We start from the raw sequence: 13,212 nt of genomic DNA on the forward strand, positions 1-13,212 counted from the left end.
CAGGAAGCCTACACAACCCACTGAACCAACCTTAGCCACTGGGGACAGACACCAAAAACAACAGGAACTACGAACGTGCAGCCTCCAAAAAGGAGACCCCAAACACAGTAAGATAAGGAAAATAAGAAGTCAGAAAAACACACAGCAGATGAAGGAGCAAGATAAAATCCCACCAGACCTAACAAATGAAGAGGAAATAGGCAGTCTACCTGAAAAAGAATTCAGAATAATGATAGTAAAGATGATCCAAAATCTTGGAAATAGAATAGACAAAATGCAAAAAACATTTAACAAGGACCTAGAAGAACTAAAGATGAAACAAACAACGATGAACAACACAATAAATGAGATATATAAAATGCCAGATGTTTAAAAATGGTTAATATTCCCTCAAAAAGGAAAACATTGTTCTAAAAGGTCATTTAGGTGTTATTCCTGGGAGATTTTATGGCTGTTCTTCACCTGTTTAACATTATTATCGATAGTTCTTTTCAGATTATGAATAAATGGTTTGTGCTCTGTTTATTCATGTTAACATTTACATTGTAAAATATGCTTCTTACAGGAATATAAATAGTTGCTGGAAAGAACACTGACAGCTTGAAAGCAAAATGAAGCTCTTTCTATTGCTTTCAGCCATTGGATTCTGCTGGGCTCAGTATGCCCCAAATACCGAATCTGGACGGACATCTATTGTCCATCTGTTTGAGTGGCGCTGGGTTGATATTGCTCTTGAATGTGAGCGATACTTAGCTCCCAAAGGATTTGGAGGGGTTCAGGTGGGTATTGTTCACAGTATAAATTGCAGACTTCGCTGTGCTTAGAGTAAATGGTATTATGCTCTGTGTCTGTGAAGCTGGGACAACATTTTACTTCACAAATAAGTACTCTAAGTAAAACAGTTTTCTGAGGAAGAAAAAAAATTGAAATTGTTGGCAACTTCATGTTTTATTTCTAATACAATATTTTTTTCAGCAGGACATTTCCAATGTGAAGTTAATATTTCCTATGGTTGTTAAGGAATGTGGCTGCAAATACAAAGATTCAGAAACAATTTTAGACTCTTGAGTCATTTCTAGAACATTCAGTGACACAAAGTAAGCTGTAATTTGATACTTACTACTGTTGTTTTATTTGTAGGTTTCCTCACCCAATGAAAATGCGGTAATTAATAATCCTTCAAGACCTTGGTGGGAAAGGTACCAACCAGTTAGCTACAAGTTATGTACAAGATCAGGAAATGAGAATGAATTCAAAGACATGGTGTCTAGATGTAACAACGTTGGTGTAAGTGAATTAAAGTTCCCTTTAAAAGTATTATATAGAAAAAGGATTTCTCTCTCTTGCCTCCTGTTCCTTTCAAGCAGAACGATTTTCATATATTTTAAAATTTTACTTCATGCTTTAGCCATAAATTAAAATGTGATTGTTGCCTTATGTTCAGCTTTTGTAAATATTTATTTATGCACTAAAGAAGATGTAAGAAAAAGTTTAAGGCTACGAACTTACTCATACAGCAAAATATCACCTTTTAACCCTCCTGGCTGCATACGTTTCTGAGGAACACTTTTCCAGTTAGGAATCGGAAATTCCAGTTACAGTATTGGCGTTACTTTTATGTGACTTGTGTCTTCACCCGTAAGTCCCGGGTCTTTCTTCCTATAGGTTCTTTGATGGTAGATAATTATTTTCTCTTTGATGAGGAGCATAACAAGAGACAATACTTACTGATCCTAAATAGATAGTAGAGACTGGCTTTTTATTTCTTAGGATGACCCATAGAAATTACAAAAACCAATCATCTCTCCTGCCTCATCTGATTCTTTTCTCCTGCCCCTCCCCGCCAAAAAAAAAAGGGTCTTTGCATTTTTTCACAGTTATGGTAGTTTTGGGTTCTCTTAATTTATCATATATGTAAATATTCGACCACGTGGCTAGAATGCATGTAGGGCTTTAGTTCCCAATTATTTCCTTTCACATTTGACTGTTGCTCTTCTAGGAAGGTAAGTTATAAAATAACAAAGAGATATTTTGGAGTGATATTAATGTGCTGTAAACTCAAATTAATACCATTATAAATTTCTACCTCTCTCTAAGTCTCATTGAAATAGAAATTTGGCCTTTCAGGTCCGTATTTATGTGGATGCTATAATTAATCATATGTGTGGAAATGGTGTGGCTGCAGGAACGAGCAGTACTTGTGGGAGTTACTTCAACCCTGGAACTGAGGATTTTCCAGCAGTCCCGTACTCTGGTTGGGATTTTAATGATGGTAAATGTAAAACCAGAAGTGGAGAAATTGAGAGCTATAATGATGCTTCTCAGGTAATTAGCAAAAAGAGCTGTCTATGTCTTTTATTATCCACATGTAGCTTATTGATCTCATTTAAAATATTAGTTGAGATTCCTTAGAACAGGATTCTAAGCCTGACTGTTCAAACAAAGAATCTCAAATCGATATTTAAAACATTTTTCCCAATTAAAGTTTTCACAATAAAAAAGCTCATCCACTGTATTTCCTACATTCTCCATTTTTATACTAGAAAATGTTTCAAAGGTATGTCCATACTAGAATGTCAGTATCCCCAGAGACCAAAGCAAAGAAGACACTATAGAAATATCCATTAATGAATAAATGAATGAATAATCAAATGGATTCTCAGGCAAAGGTGATGCTTTATGTACCAATCACAACATTTTTTACCTCAATAGGTCCGAGATTGTCGTCTGGTTGGTCTTCTTGATCTTGCACTGGAGAAAGATTATGTGCGCTCCACAATTGCTGAATATCTGAACCGTCTCATTGACATTGGTGTAGCAGGGTTCAGAATTGATGCCGCTAAGCACATGTGGCCTGGAGACATGAAGGCAATTTTGGATAAACTGCATAATCTAAACAAAAGATGGTTCCCTGCAGGAAGTAAACCTTTCATTTACCAGGAGGTACATCAATACACATATGTGCAGATAAAACAAAGATTCATCAGAAAATAAATGGCAGATTTCATTAAAAGTGCAATTTCTGTGGGATAATGGCTGACTCATGTATACGGAGGAATGTTCCTTAAACTCCTTTGATTCAGAGACAGCACGTCTGACTCTATCACAGGAGCTTTTTTATGCAAGTGCCGAGAATTTTTTAGGCTGCCAAAAGTCTCTGTGTCATGTATAATCTCCTCAGAGACCATTATAGAACACAGATAAGAATATAGTTGCTGTCTTGAGCCAGGCTATGTGACTTAAATTCTTGGCTGTAGTGCTGTTAGCTGTGTCTGTTTAGGCAAATTGATTAACCTCTCTGAGCAACAATATTTTCAAAGTTTATCGAAAGGAATAATGATAATGGTTATGTCTTTGTTTTCTTTGGAGAACTAAAGAGGTAATATTTAGCAAGCACTTAGAAATATTGCCAGCTGGATATTAAGTGCTCTATAAGTGTGAGCTATTCTTATCATTTATGTGCAAGAGTAAATTAGGTCAGCATTCTCACAGGACAACAGGTTATTTTGTCATGTTACTTTTAATATTGTAGCATAGATTTTAACAAAGGAAAATAAGAATCTTAACATAAGCAAAAGGATTTGGGTCATTTCACATAACATAAATAGCATAAAGTTATTTTCTATATAATAGTAACTCGTTAATTAAAATTCTTTTCAACTCTTATTTAAAATGATATTTTCTTCTTGATTTCTACTAGGTAATTGATCTGGGTGGTGAGCCAATTAAAAGCAGTGAGTACTTTGGAAATGGCCGTGTGACAGAATTTAAATATGGTGCAAAACTAGGCACAGTTCTGCGCAAGTGGAATGGAGAGAAGATGTCTTACTTAAAGTAAGTGAAATACAATTGATCCTTTGAAGTATTTCACAGATTTATTTGTGATATTACCCAACATGAATTTTCCTCCTTAAGCCTTTTTATTTAGACAACATCCAAGGATTCATTTACTAATAGCAAGTGTCAGAGTTCCCCAAACACCAATTGATCATCATTATTTAGAACGTCAATCATGAGGAAGTAATTTTAGAGATCCAAAACATCACATAGAGATTTTAATCCTGGTATTATACATCTCTATTAGATTTGACTAATGTTTGCACATAATTTGTGCAGGCCAGGTTATTGTTAAAATGATTCTGTACTTTATGAAGTCCCTACAATGTGGTCGTCCTGTAGAATTATTAATCAATTAATTAATTTCAAATATTAAAATATTTATATTATAACAATATAATATTGAAGCCTTATTTAAAAACAGTTTGCCATTGTGTATAAAATGATAAGAATGTTGAACCTTCTACAGTCCATCTAAATTATAATTTAGTGAAACTTCTAAAATAACTTTTATAACAAAAATCTTATACCTGTAACATGAATGTAAGTCAAGTAATTCCTACATATATACATGCATGAAATGAATTTGTAGATAATATATCTATATAGTTTCTATTTTGAAAGCCCTACAGAATACTCATTTAATTAGAGAGAGAATTTCATTAGAGGGTTATATTCTGAACGAAATACACATGTAGGTTACTCTAAAGCTATTGTAAAAGAATACATATAGGTGCTTTTAAGATTTTTTTTTTTCTTTTTAAATAGGAACTGGGGAGAAGGCTGGGGTTTCATGCCTTCTGACAGAGCACTTGTCTTTGTTGATAACCATGACAATCAGCGAGGGAGTGGAGCTGGGGGAGCATCTATTCTTACATTCTGGGACCCTAGGTAAGAAACAAAGTTCCCCATTTTTTTTTGTTGTTGTTTTGTTTTTGTGGTACGCGGGCCTCTCACTGTTGTGGCTTCTCCTGTTGCGGAGCACAGGCTCCGGACGCGCAGGCTCAGCAGACGTGGCTCACGGGCCCAGCCGCTCCGCTGCATGTGGGATCTTCCCGGACCGGGGCACGAACCTGTGTCCCCTGCATCGGCAGGCGGACTCTCAAACACTGCGCCACCAGGGAAGCCCAAGTTCCCTATTTTTAAACCTACATTTTAATGATATTAAAAACAATATTTTCTTCTATAATATTATAGACTGTACAAAATGGGAGTTGGATTTATGCTCGCTCATCCTTATGGATTTACACGAGTAATGTCAAGCTACCGTTGGCCAAGACATTTTGAAAATGGAAAAGTAAGTTTTGGTATTTTCCAAAATGTCTTTTCCTCAAGAAAAAGAGGTTAATTTTGTTTTAATTTCACATGATGCTATTACATTCGGTATTTTTTGTATCAAATATTTATTAAGTGTAGACCTGATGCAGAACTCTTTTAAAAATGCAGTGAATATTAAAAAAAATAATGATCTCTATGGACAAAGAGTATGTAAGCTATTTCAAAATATGACAAAGGTAGCCCCTCACCAAAGAAAACAAAACACACTTAAAAATAGGATACAGTGAGTAAAATATGCACTTCTCATAAGTACCTACTTCATAGAGTTGATATGATTACAAATTAACACTTCAAAAAAATTAAAACAGTACATGCACTACAGTACGAGCAATATAAATATTTGTTAAATACTTTTAAAGAAGTTTTTTGGAAAGCAAAGAGATGATCCAATTAGACCTAGGTTCAATAGGGAAAGTATGGTATAACAGGAAGGAAAGTATATGTGTTAAAGAAGAGACATTTGCTGACTCTGCTGGGAATGTTAAAAATGAAAAATATTTGGGTGGTATGGTAAAGACAATAATCTGAGTAATAATTTAAAAAAGACTGAGAAATAAGATTATTAAAGAATATATTTAGAAAGTTAGTGGACAGTTTTCAAACTGAAGATTTCAAATACAACATCATATAGCAACTTCATACCTGAAGTAGAAAATTCTCTTCACTGCAAACCAGATAGATATTTATCTAGTTTGTAGTAGATTATTTTCAAATTGAGAAGTCCACTACTTTGTACAGCAACTCATTCTATTGTTAGATAGGCTTAATATTTAGAAGATGTCCCTTTATATTGAGTCAATTTCTTGTAATTCCCACTAACTGGTCTTATTTCTGATGGCTGGAGTCATGGCGTATGTCCATTTCCCCTTTTCCCATAACATTTCCAAGACTTCTCCAGGACTTGTGCATGCTAACAACTCTTAGTTTTGTCCACTATTCATCATACAACAGGATTTAAGACAGACCTTGATAAACTTCCTAGACATAATCTGTTTTATCCTATGATTATCTTTGAAAGTACCAATCAGAAACCACAATATTAAAAATTTGGTCAATTTATTAAGGGATATTGTGATGCTTTGATTAGTACATTTATTTAACAAAGAAGAATGAAAGAAACTAATATTTATTTATCAATTATCATGTGGAAAGCATTTTTACATACCTCATTTAATTTTTATAGTCACTAAGTAATATCTTCACTTTACTGAAGAGGAAAATCAGGCACCGAAGTTTTGTATATTAACTAAGTTTTTTGTAGCTAGTACTAATAGAGCCTATCTTTTAGTCCTGCTGTTTCTGACACTAAAGGCCTTGCCATTTCAGTGACATTGCACTACCTAGAGTGATATTAAGAAGTCATTGCAATTCCTTGCAAAGAAAATGAGAGGGTAAGAGAATCATAGCCTTGTTTGAAATATGGCACTAGAGAATGGGAAGTTAGGGGGAAGATAAATTCAGTAAAAATACGGAACAAGTTGAATTCTCAATGAAGACACTACAGAGACACATAAAGGACAGATTGGGTTTGGTGGACTGAATAAGGGCACATGTAATGTTAATAATGTGAGCTTTTAAAATGTATTAATTTTTTTTGTTAATTGAGGATGTTAATAATTGGATTGGGCCACCAAATAATAATGGAGTCATTAAAGAAGTTACTATTAATCCAGATACTACTTGTGGCAATGACTGGGTCTGTGAACATCGATGGCGTCAAATAAGGTAGGAATACTTATTTAGAGATATCCTCTAATAATACACTTTCTTAACATTTTGTTTTAAACTGTTGACATATTCATCAGCATTTCCTATGCTATTTTGTGTTTAGGAACATGGTTGTGTTCCGCAATGTAGTTGATGGCCAACCTTTTACAAACTGGTGGGATAATGGTAGCAACCAAGTAGCTTTTGGAAGAGGAAACAGAGGATTCATTGTCTTTAACAATGATGACTGGTAAGTAGACATCAATTAGAAATAATATTTTGTACCAACATGTTCTTGATTTATTCTTTTCCTGTTCATTTACTTCTTTCATATCTGAAAAATCTTTTAGTCAGCAGATTAAGAAAACTTAGTGATCAGCAGAAAAATGATGATGACTCTTATTATTTTGATCTCTCTTTATAAGGGCTTTCTCTTCTAAGTAGAGTTATTTTTTGTATACTTGTGCATATCATGGGAAGATATGCACATATATATGCTAACATATACATCTCACATAAAATTCACATAATATAAAGGTTGTGAAATCCCTAGAAGACTGTCTTCTAGGACTTTTAAAATAAATAATGGAAAAATACTGCCTCAGGACGGAAATATCTTTTTTTCTGTCTCTTTTTTTTCACCTACCCTGGTATCTAGTTCTTTGATCTTCTTTTTTCACTGTCCTGTCTTTCTGTGGCAAATAATGCTTTTTAAAGCATATATATATATGAAGAATATATATGTTATGGTCATTGATTGACGTCAGGAGATTTTTTAGTTTTAGTTCTGAAACATCTCATTACTGGCTTTTCATTTGTGACACTTATATTCTCTGTCTCAAGTATACTGATTCCCTCACACAGAGAACTATAGCTGAGAAGACCTCTTTGCAAGCAGTTGAAATGCCTTTGCCAAAGGCTAACTTCCACTCATGCTTAGTTCACTCTAGCACAAATTATATTTTACTGACAAAAAATAAATCAAGTGTATCTCTTTCTTCCCCAAGACTCCATTGCCAGTCCTTTAATTTCTGTCTTTTGTAGATGGGAGAATCAAAATAAATTTATGGGACAGATTTGTATTTTAAAACCATATACTTCTTCATAGAAATGCGAGATTATTTTTATCTCCAGACCAAATTTATTTGACCCTCTTGAAAAAAAAGAGGTTTTTGAAGAAATAATCATATTTAAATTCTTGACAGTAATCAGTATTTTCTTACGTTCAGATGAAGACAAATTTTAAATGTGTGTGTTTACCACAGGAATCAATTTTCTCTAAAGGAGCCAATTCAACCAAATCTTCACTGATACTCTTCAACCTTATTATTATTTTTTTAATAATATTTACTCTTGACTAGGTTACGCCTAAGTCTTCTCTTGTATATGAATATTGTTGGCCCTAAGAAAACTACTTACAGCCACTGGAGAGGCCTTTGTATTTGGATTTTATTTTCATTGAGACCTTGACTGCTTAGAGTTCTACAGCACAAAGTTAAACTCTTTGTTTTAGAGATAGTCTGTATTCTTGCTTTTAATTGTGGTGAAACCTTAAATTTTATTTTACAGGGCATTATCTTCAACTTTGCAAACTGGTCTTCCTGCTGGTACATATTGTGATGTCATTTCTGGAGATAAAATTGGTAACTATTGTACAGGAATTAAAATCTATGTTTCCGGTGATGGCAATGCTAACTTTTCTATTAGTAACTCTGCTGAAGATCCATTTATTGCGATTCATGCTGAATCTAAATTATAAAGTTTGAATTAAATATATACACACAGAGAAATAAAAGGTGTTTCTGTTCTTATATATATGTAATCTATAACTTCTCATAATTCATTAATTTTTGGTTAAAGCTCTTATAAGTAATCAACTTGAAAAACTCAGAAAGGCATAAAAAAACACATATACTTAACTAATAATAATATCATTACAATCAACATTTTGTTGTGTTTTAGAAGATTTTCATTAACCTTTTTGTCAAAGGCATTTCTAAGAACTCAGAAAAGCATATTGAAAAACATGTTTGTTGCCATTAACACCACTTGCCCGGCTATGTATCTCTAATACATGTCTGTATTTCTTACATAGGGTGTTTCTAACAGTTAGGGGTAGCTGATTTAATGATGATTCCCATACAAAGTCATAACACTTGGGTGCTTTTCACAATATAAAGGCCCTTTCATGTTTAATAAGTTAAAATCTAAAAGAAACAAATTATGCAGTCTATAATAATTAATTATCTGGAGCTCACAGTAATCTTCTCCTACATTCTAAATATTCTTTTTTTCATTCTCTTTCCAATGGCTTTCACATGATGATGTTGTATGGCTTTGGTTTCCTCTCTTAACCAAATTGATTCTGAGAGGGAGGAAAACTAAGTCAGGAAGGTTGTTCTGGTACAACACTGTCTCTGAGAGGCTTGTTCTATGCTCTGCCATGCAGTACTGGACTGAATGAGTCTAAAGATCTTATACCTGGTCAGATTTGGGTCCTGTTCTTATGTCCTAATAGAACAGAAGCTACAGTATTACCCTGTCTATATTTAGTGTCTTGATTTAGCTGATATTCTATGGTTGTACATATTATTATCTATTAACTTCAGAATAAAATGTCATACTGAAATTGAAGAGGGATGTTGGGACTTTGCTAAAGAAGATTCCTTGGTGCAGTTACAATGCGATATAAAATGAAACCTCTGTTTCCTAGTGGTAGATTTTGTAAGAATTGGGTGTTACTTTAGGAATTCTACCCAGTTCTATCTTAGGAATTTTTATTCTATCAATGTCAATACTCTCTGTAATTTAATTTGACTGAGACATATCTTTTTTTTTTAAACATCTTTATTGGAGTATAATTGCCCCACAATGTTGTTCCAGTCTCCGCTGAACAACAAAGTGAATCAGCCACATGTATACATATATCCCCATATCCCCTCCCTCTTGTGACTCCCTCCCAACCTCCCTATCCCACCCCTCTAGGTGGTCACAAAGCACTGAGCTGATCTCCCTGTGCTATGCAGCTGCTTCCTACTAGTTACCTGTTTTACATTTGGTAGTGTATATATGTCAATGCTACTCTCTCACTTCGTCCCAGTTTACCCTTCCTCCTCCCCATATCCTCAAGTCCATTCTCTACATCTGCATCTTTATTCCTGTCCTGCCCCTAGGTTCTTCAGAACCTTTTTTTTTTTTCTTTTTTTAGATTCCATGTATATGTGTTAGCATATGGTATTTGTTTTTCTCTTTCTGACTTACTTCACTCTATATGACAGACTCTAGGTCCATCCACCTCACTACAAATAACTCAATTTCGTTTCTTTTTATGTCTGAGTAATATTCCATTGTATATATGTGCCACATCTTTATCCATTCATTTGTTGATGGACACTTAGGTTGCTTCCATGTCCTGGCTATTGTAAACAGAGCTGAAATGAACATTGTGGTACATGACTCTTTTTGAATTATGGTTTTGTCAGCGTATATGCCCAGTAGTGGGATTGCTGGCTCATATGTTAGTTCGAATTTTAGTTTTTTAAGGAACCTCCGTACTGTTCTCCACAGTGGCTGTATCAATTTACATTCCCACCCACAGTGCAAGAGGGTTCCCTTTTCTCCACACCCTCTCTAGCATTTATTGTTTGTAGATTTTTTGATGAGAGATATATCTTTTTTTTTTGATAAGTGTTATTTTGCTGAAGATTTGCTATTCCCCTTCCAGTAGAGAATATTTTGTGCTCTTTTAACTCATTGAAAAGAATCTTTAGAGACGTTAGAAATAAATGAGATGGTGCTTATGAAAAAAGTGCCAACATTTTTATTGACATATACTAATTAATTGGAAAAGTGGCAATAAAAGAATATTGTTTAAATATTTTCATCACATTATTGATAGAAGTAAAGGGCACACCCACTTGAAAACTAACTATTATGAGCAAGATAAAATGCTAAAGTATGAGAGGTAAAAAGATAAGGTGTGGCCTTTACTCTTTTGACCTATCATTTAGTGGAAACTGGTCAATAATTCCCTATACTGTCAGGAATTTTGCATCTGATTCTCTTATTAATTCAAAATATAAAAGGCTAATCCAAAATATAGAAAAAAGAAGCACCATAGAGTATAATTTCAATGTATTCTTTAAATTAATTAAATTCTTTATTGCTGCAGATAAAATTTGACACTCTAGGTACTGATTTAAAGTAGTTGAAAGTGAGTCTAAATTTTAGTTCTGTTTTTCTTTTATTTACTCTTATATTCACCAGTATCAATTATATACTTTCAGAATCCAAAAGCAATTATCACAAAATTTAACCATTTGCTTTTCAAAAACTTTTTGTGTATTTTTAAAGTTTATATAGGATCCTCGTTAATTCTAGAATTTATAAAACTGATTCTTTCACAAAAAAAATCAAGCACATGAGTTTGAAGTAAATCTTGTTTTAGGAAACTTCTTCAAATCACAGACATTTTAGTTATAGCAGAAGAAGGTCTTTAAAAAAAGTTTCATTTTCTTATGTTTGAAGATTACACAGCAAAGTTATCTCCATTCCAACCTCCTCCTTAATGAAAAGAGAAAATAACAAGAACAAAAACTATAGGGAATAATCCCCTTCATCTCTAATAAAACTGTGAGATTGTCAGCCCAAATAATAAACAATAAGGACCAGCATGAAAATTCAACAGAGTGGAATTTGGACTCTTCTAGAGAGGAAATAATACCAACAGACTTTGAGCATGGCCAAACCTCTTAGAAATACAGAGGTCTCTGACCTTAAAGATCTAATCAAAGACTTGTTTATTTGAACAGAGAGCTACCAGGATGTGGTGAGTCTTGGAACTATACACAAACTCTAAAAGTCACAACGAAAACCAATACTTTCTGGAAGAAGTTAGTAAGAGTTGCAAGTATTAGCAAGGAACATATTTGATGATTAGCTTGATAGTTGTACAGAATCCTTTTGGGAGTGTAAAGAAGTAACTAAAGCAGTTAACCTGCAATATATTCACTCTGTTTACCATCAGATGCCCTGAGAGAAAGAATAGAAGGTAGGTGACCTGGTCTAATCTCCTTGTCAGCTGGACTTCTGGGAAAAGGGACTACTGATATTTGCTGGGGGAACAAATTTTATCTCTGAAATGCCCTTTATAGAGTGTTCCTGGCTCAGGCTTACCTATAATAAATATAACCTAGAATCTATGTGGTATGGTGTATTTCTTGTAAGTTATACAATTCTCTGAGACATAAATGGAAATGTTTTATACCGTAACTGCTCTTGTTTTCTGAGGTAACCCCATTAACCTTATTTAGAAACCTGATCTATTGTTCTGAGCCAGATACTAATGACCAATGCAGGAAAATGGGACCTGAGGAGCTGCTGTTGATATCTCAGGCCTTTCTCTGTTTTGTCTGAACATCTTGATTGACTATATCCTTGAAATTATTATAAAAGTTTGATGCTGGAATAGGATCTCTGATTCACTTTTGTCTGATTTGATAATCCAATTCTAAGTGTTAGCTTGGGGGAATAAAATACACTCTCTAATACCATAAAGGAAATCTATAACATAATAAGTTTCATAAGGAGCCATATAGATTTTCTGCTCATTCTGAAAAGATGTTGAGAAACAGACAAAGGTACTACAAAGAAAATAAATGATCTTAGAGCAGATGGATTGATGGAAAAATGTTCTGAGACAATATACACAAAATGAAGCTGTCCCAATTCACACAGCCACCAAACCCCAGCATAGACATACAAAGCTTTTGTTGCATTAAGAGACTTATTAATAATAAAATGATTAATAATCAAGAAGGAAACTATATATGGCCCATGCTAAGTAATTGTAAAAGAAGAAAATGAAGATAAATAAAAAACAGCAGTACAAAATCAATGGCATTCTTGAAAACCAAACATAATTAGAAAAAGTAATTTAAAAAACATAATTTACAACAACAGCAAAACTATAAGGTACCTAAGAATAAACCTAACAAAGGTGGAAATTGATACTATAAAAATTCTAGAATGTTATAGGACACATAAAAAAGAATGGAAATAGATTTATACACATGAATTGGATTCCTGAAAATAAAATGTGCTAACTGCAATAAATATTCAATAGAAAAGTTGAAATGTAAAATTGAGGAAACCTTCCAGAAAATAGAGGAAAATGGCAAGAGACAAAAAATAAAATAGAATAGGTTAAAAAATTAGAGGATTATTCCCAGAATTTAAACATCAAATTATAAAGATTTTTTGAAGAGACTATATGGAAAACAGGAAAGAGGCAATTATGAGATCAAGGATATGAGTATACAGATTAAAATT

General features: G+C 33.6%; 1 protein-coding gene across 2 annotated transcripts; it reads left to right on the plus strand.

Moving 5' to 3' along the window:
- Nucleotides 1–578: 578 nt before the first annotated feature.
- Nucleotides 579–8,660, plus strand: LOC132421630 (pancreatic alpha-amylase). Of its 2 annotated transcripts, none has more exons than XR_009518757.1 (10): nucleotides 579–779; nucleotides 1,141–1,287; nucleotides 2,128–2,325; nucleotides 2,713–2,943; nucleotides 3,701–3,834; nucleotides 4,606–4,728; nucleotides 5,035–5,134; nucleotides 6,782–6,900; nucleotides 6,981–7,132; nucleotides 8,452–8,525. XR_009518757.1 is itself a non-coding variant. In XM_060006442.1 (10 exons), exons 1-10 carry the CDS (start codon nucleotides 612–614, stop codon nucleotides 8,639–8,641), a joined length of 1,536 nt encoding a protein of 511 aa, XP_059862425.1. In that variant the 5' UTR covers nucleotides 579–611; the 3' UTR covers nucleotides 8,642–8,660. The 2 variants fall into 2 exon arrangements, 1 of the variants encoding a protein (XP_059862425.1); XM_060006442.1 differs by having other exon boundaries at nucleotides 7,007–7,132; nucleotides 8,452–8,660.
- The last annotated feature ends 4,552 nt before the right edge of the window (nucleotides 8,661–13,212 follow it).

Source organism: Delphinus delphis, chromosome 1 (assembly GCF_949987515.2).
Source record: "Delphinus delphis chromosome 1, mDelDel1.2, whole genome shotgun sequence".
Lineage (NCBI taxonomy): Eukaryota > Metazoa > Chordata > Mammalia > Artiodactyla > Delphinidae > Delphinus > Delphinus delphis.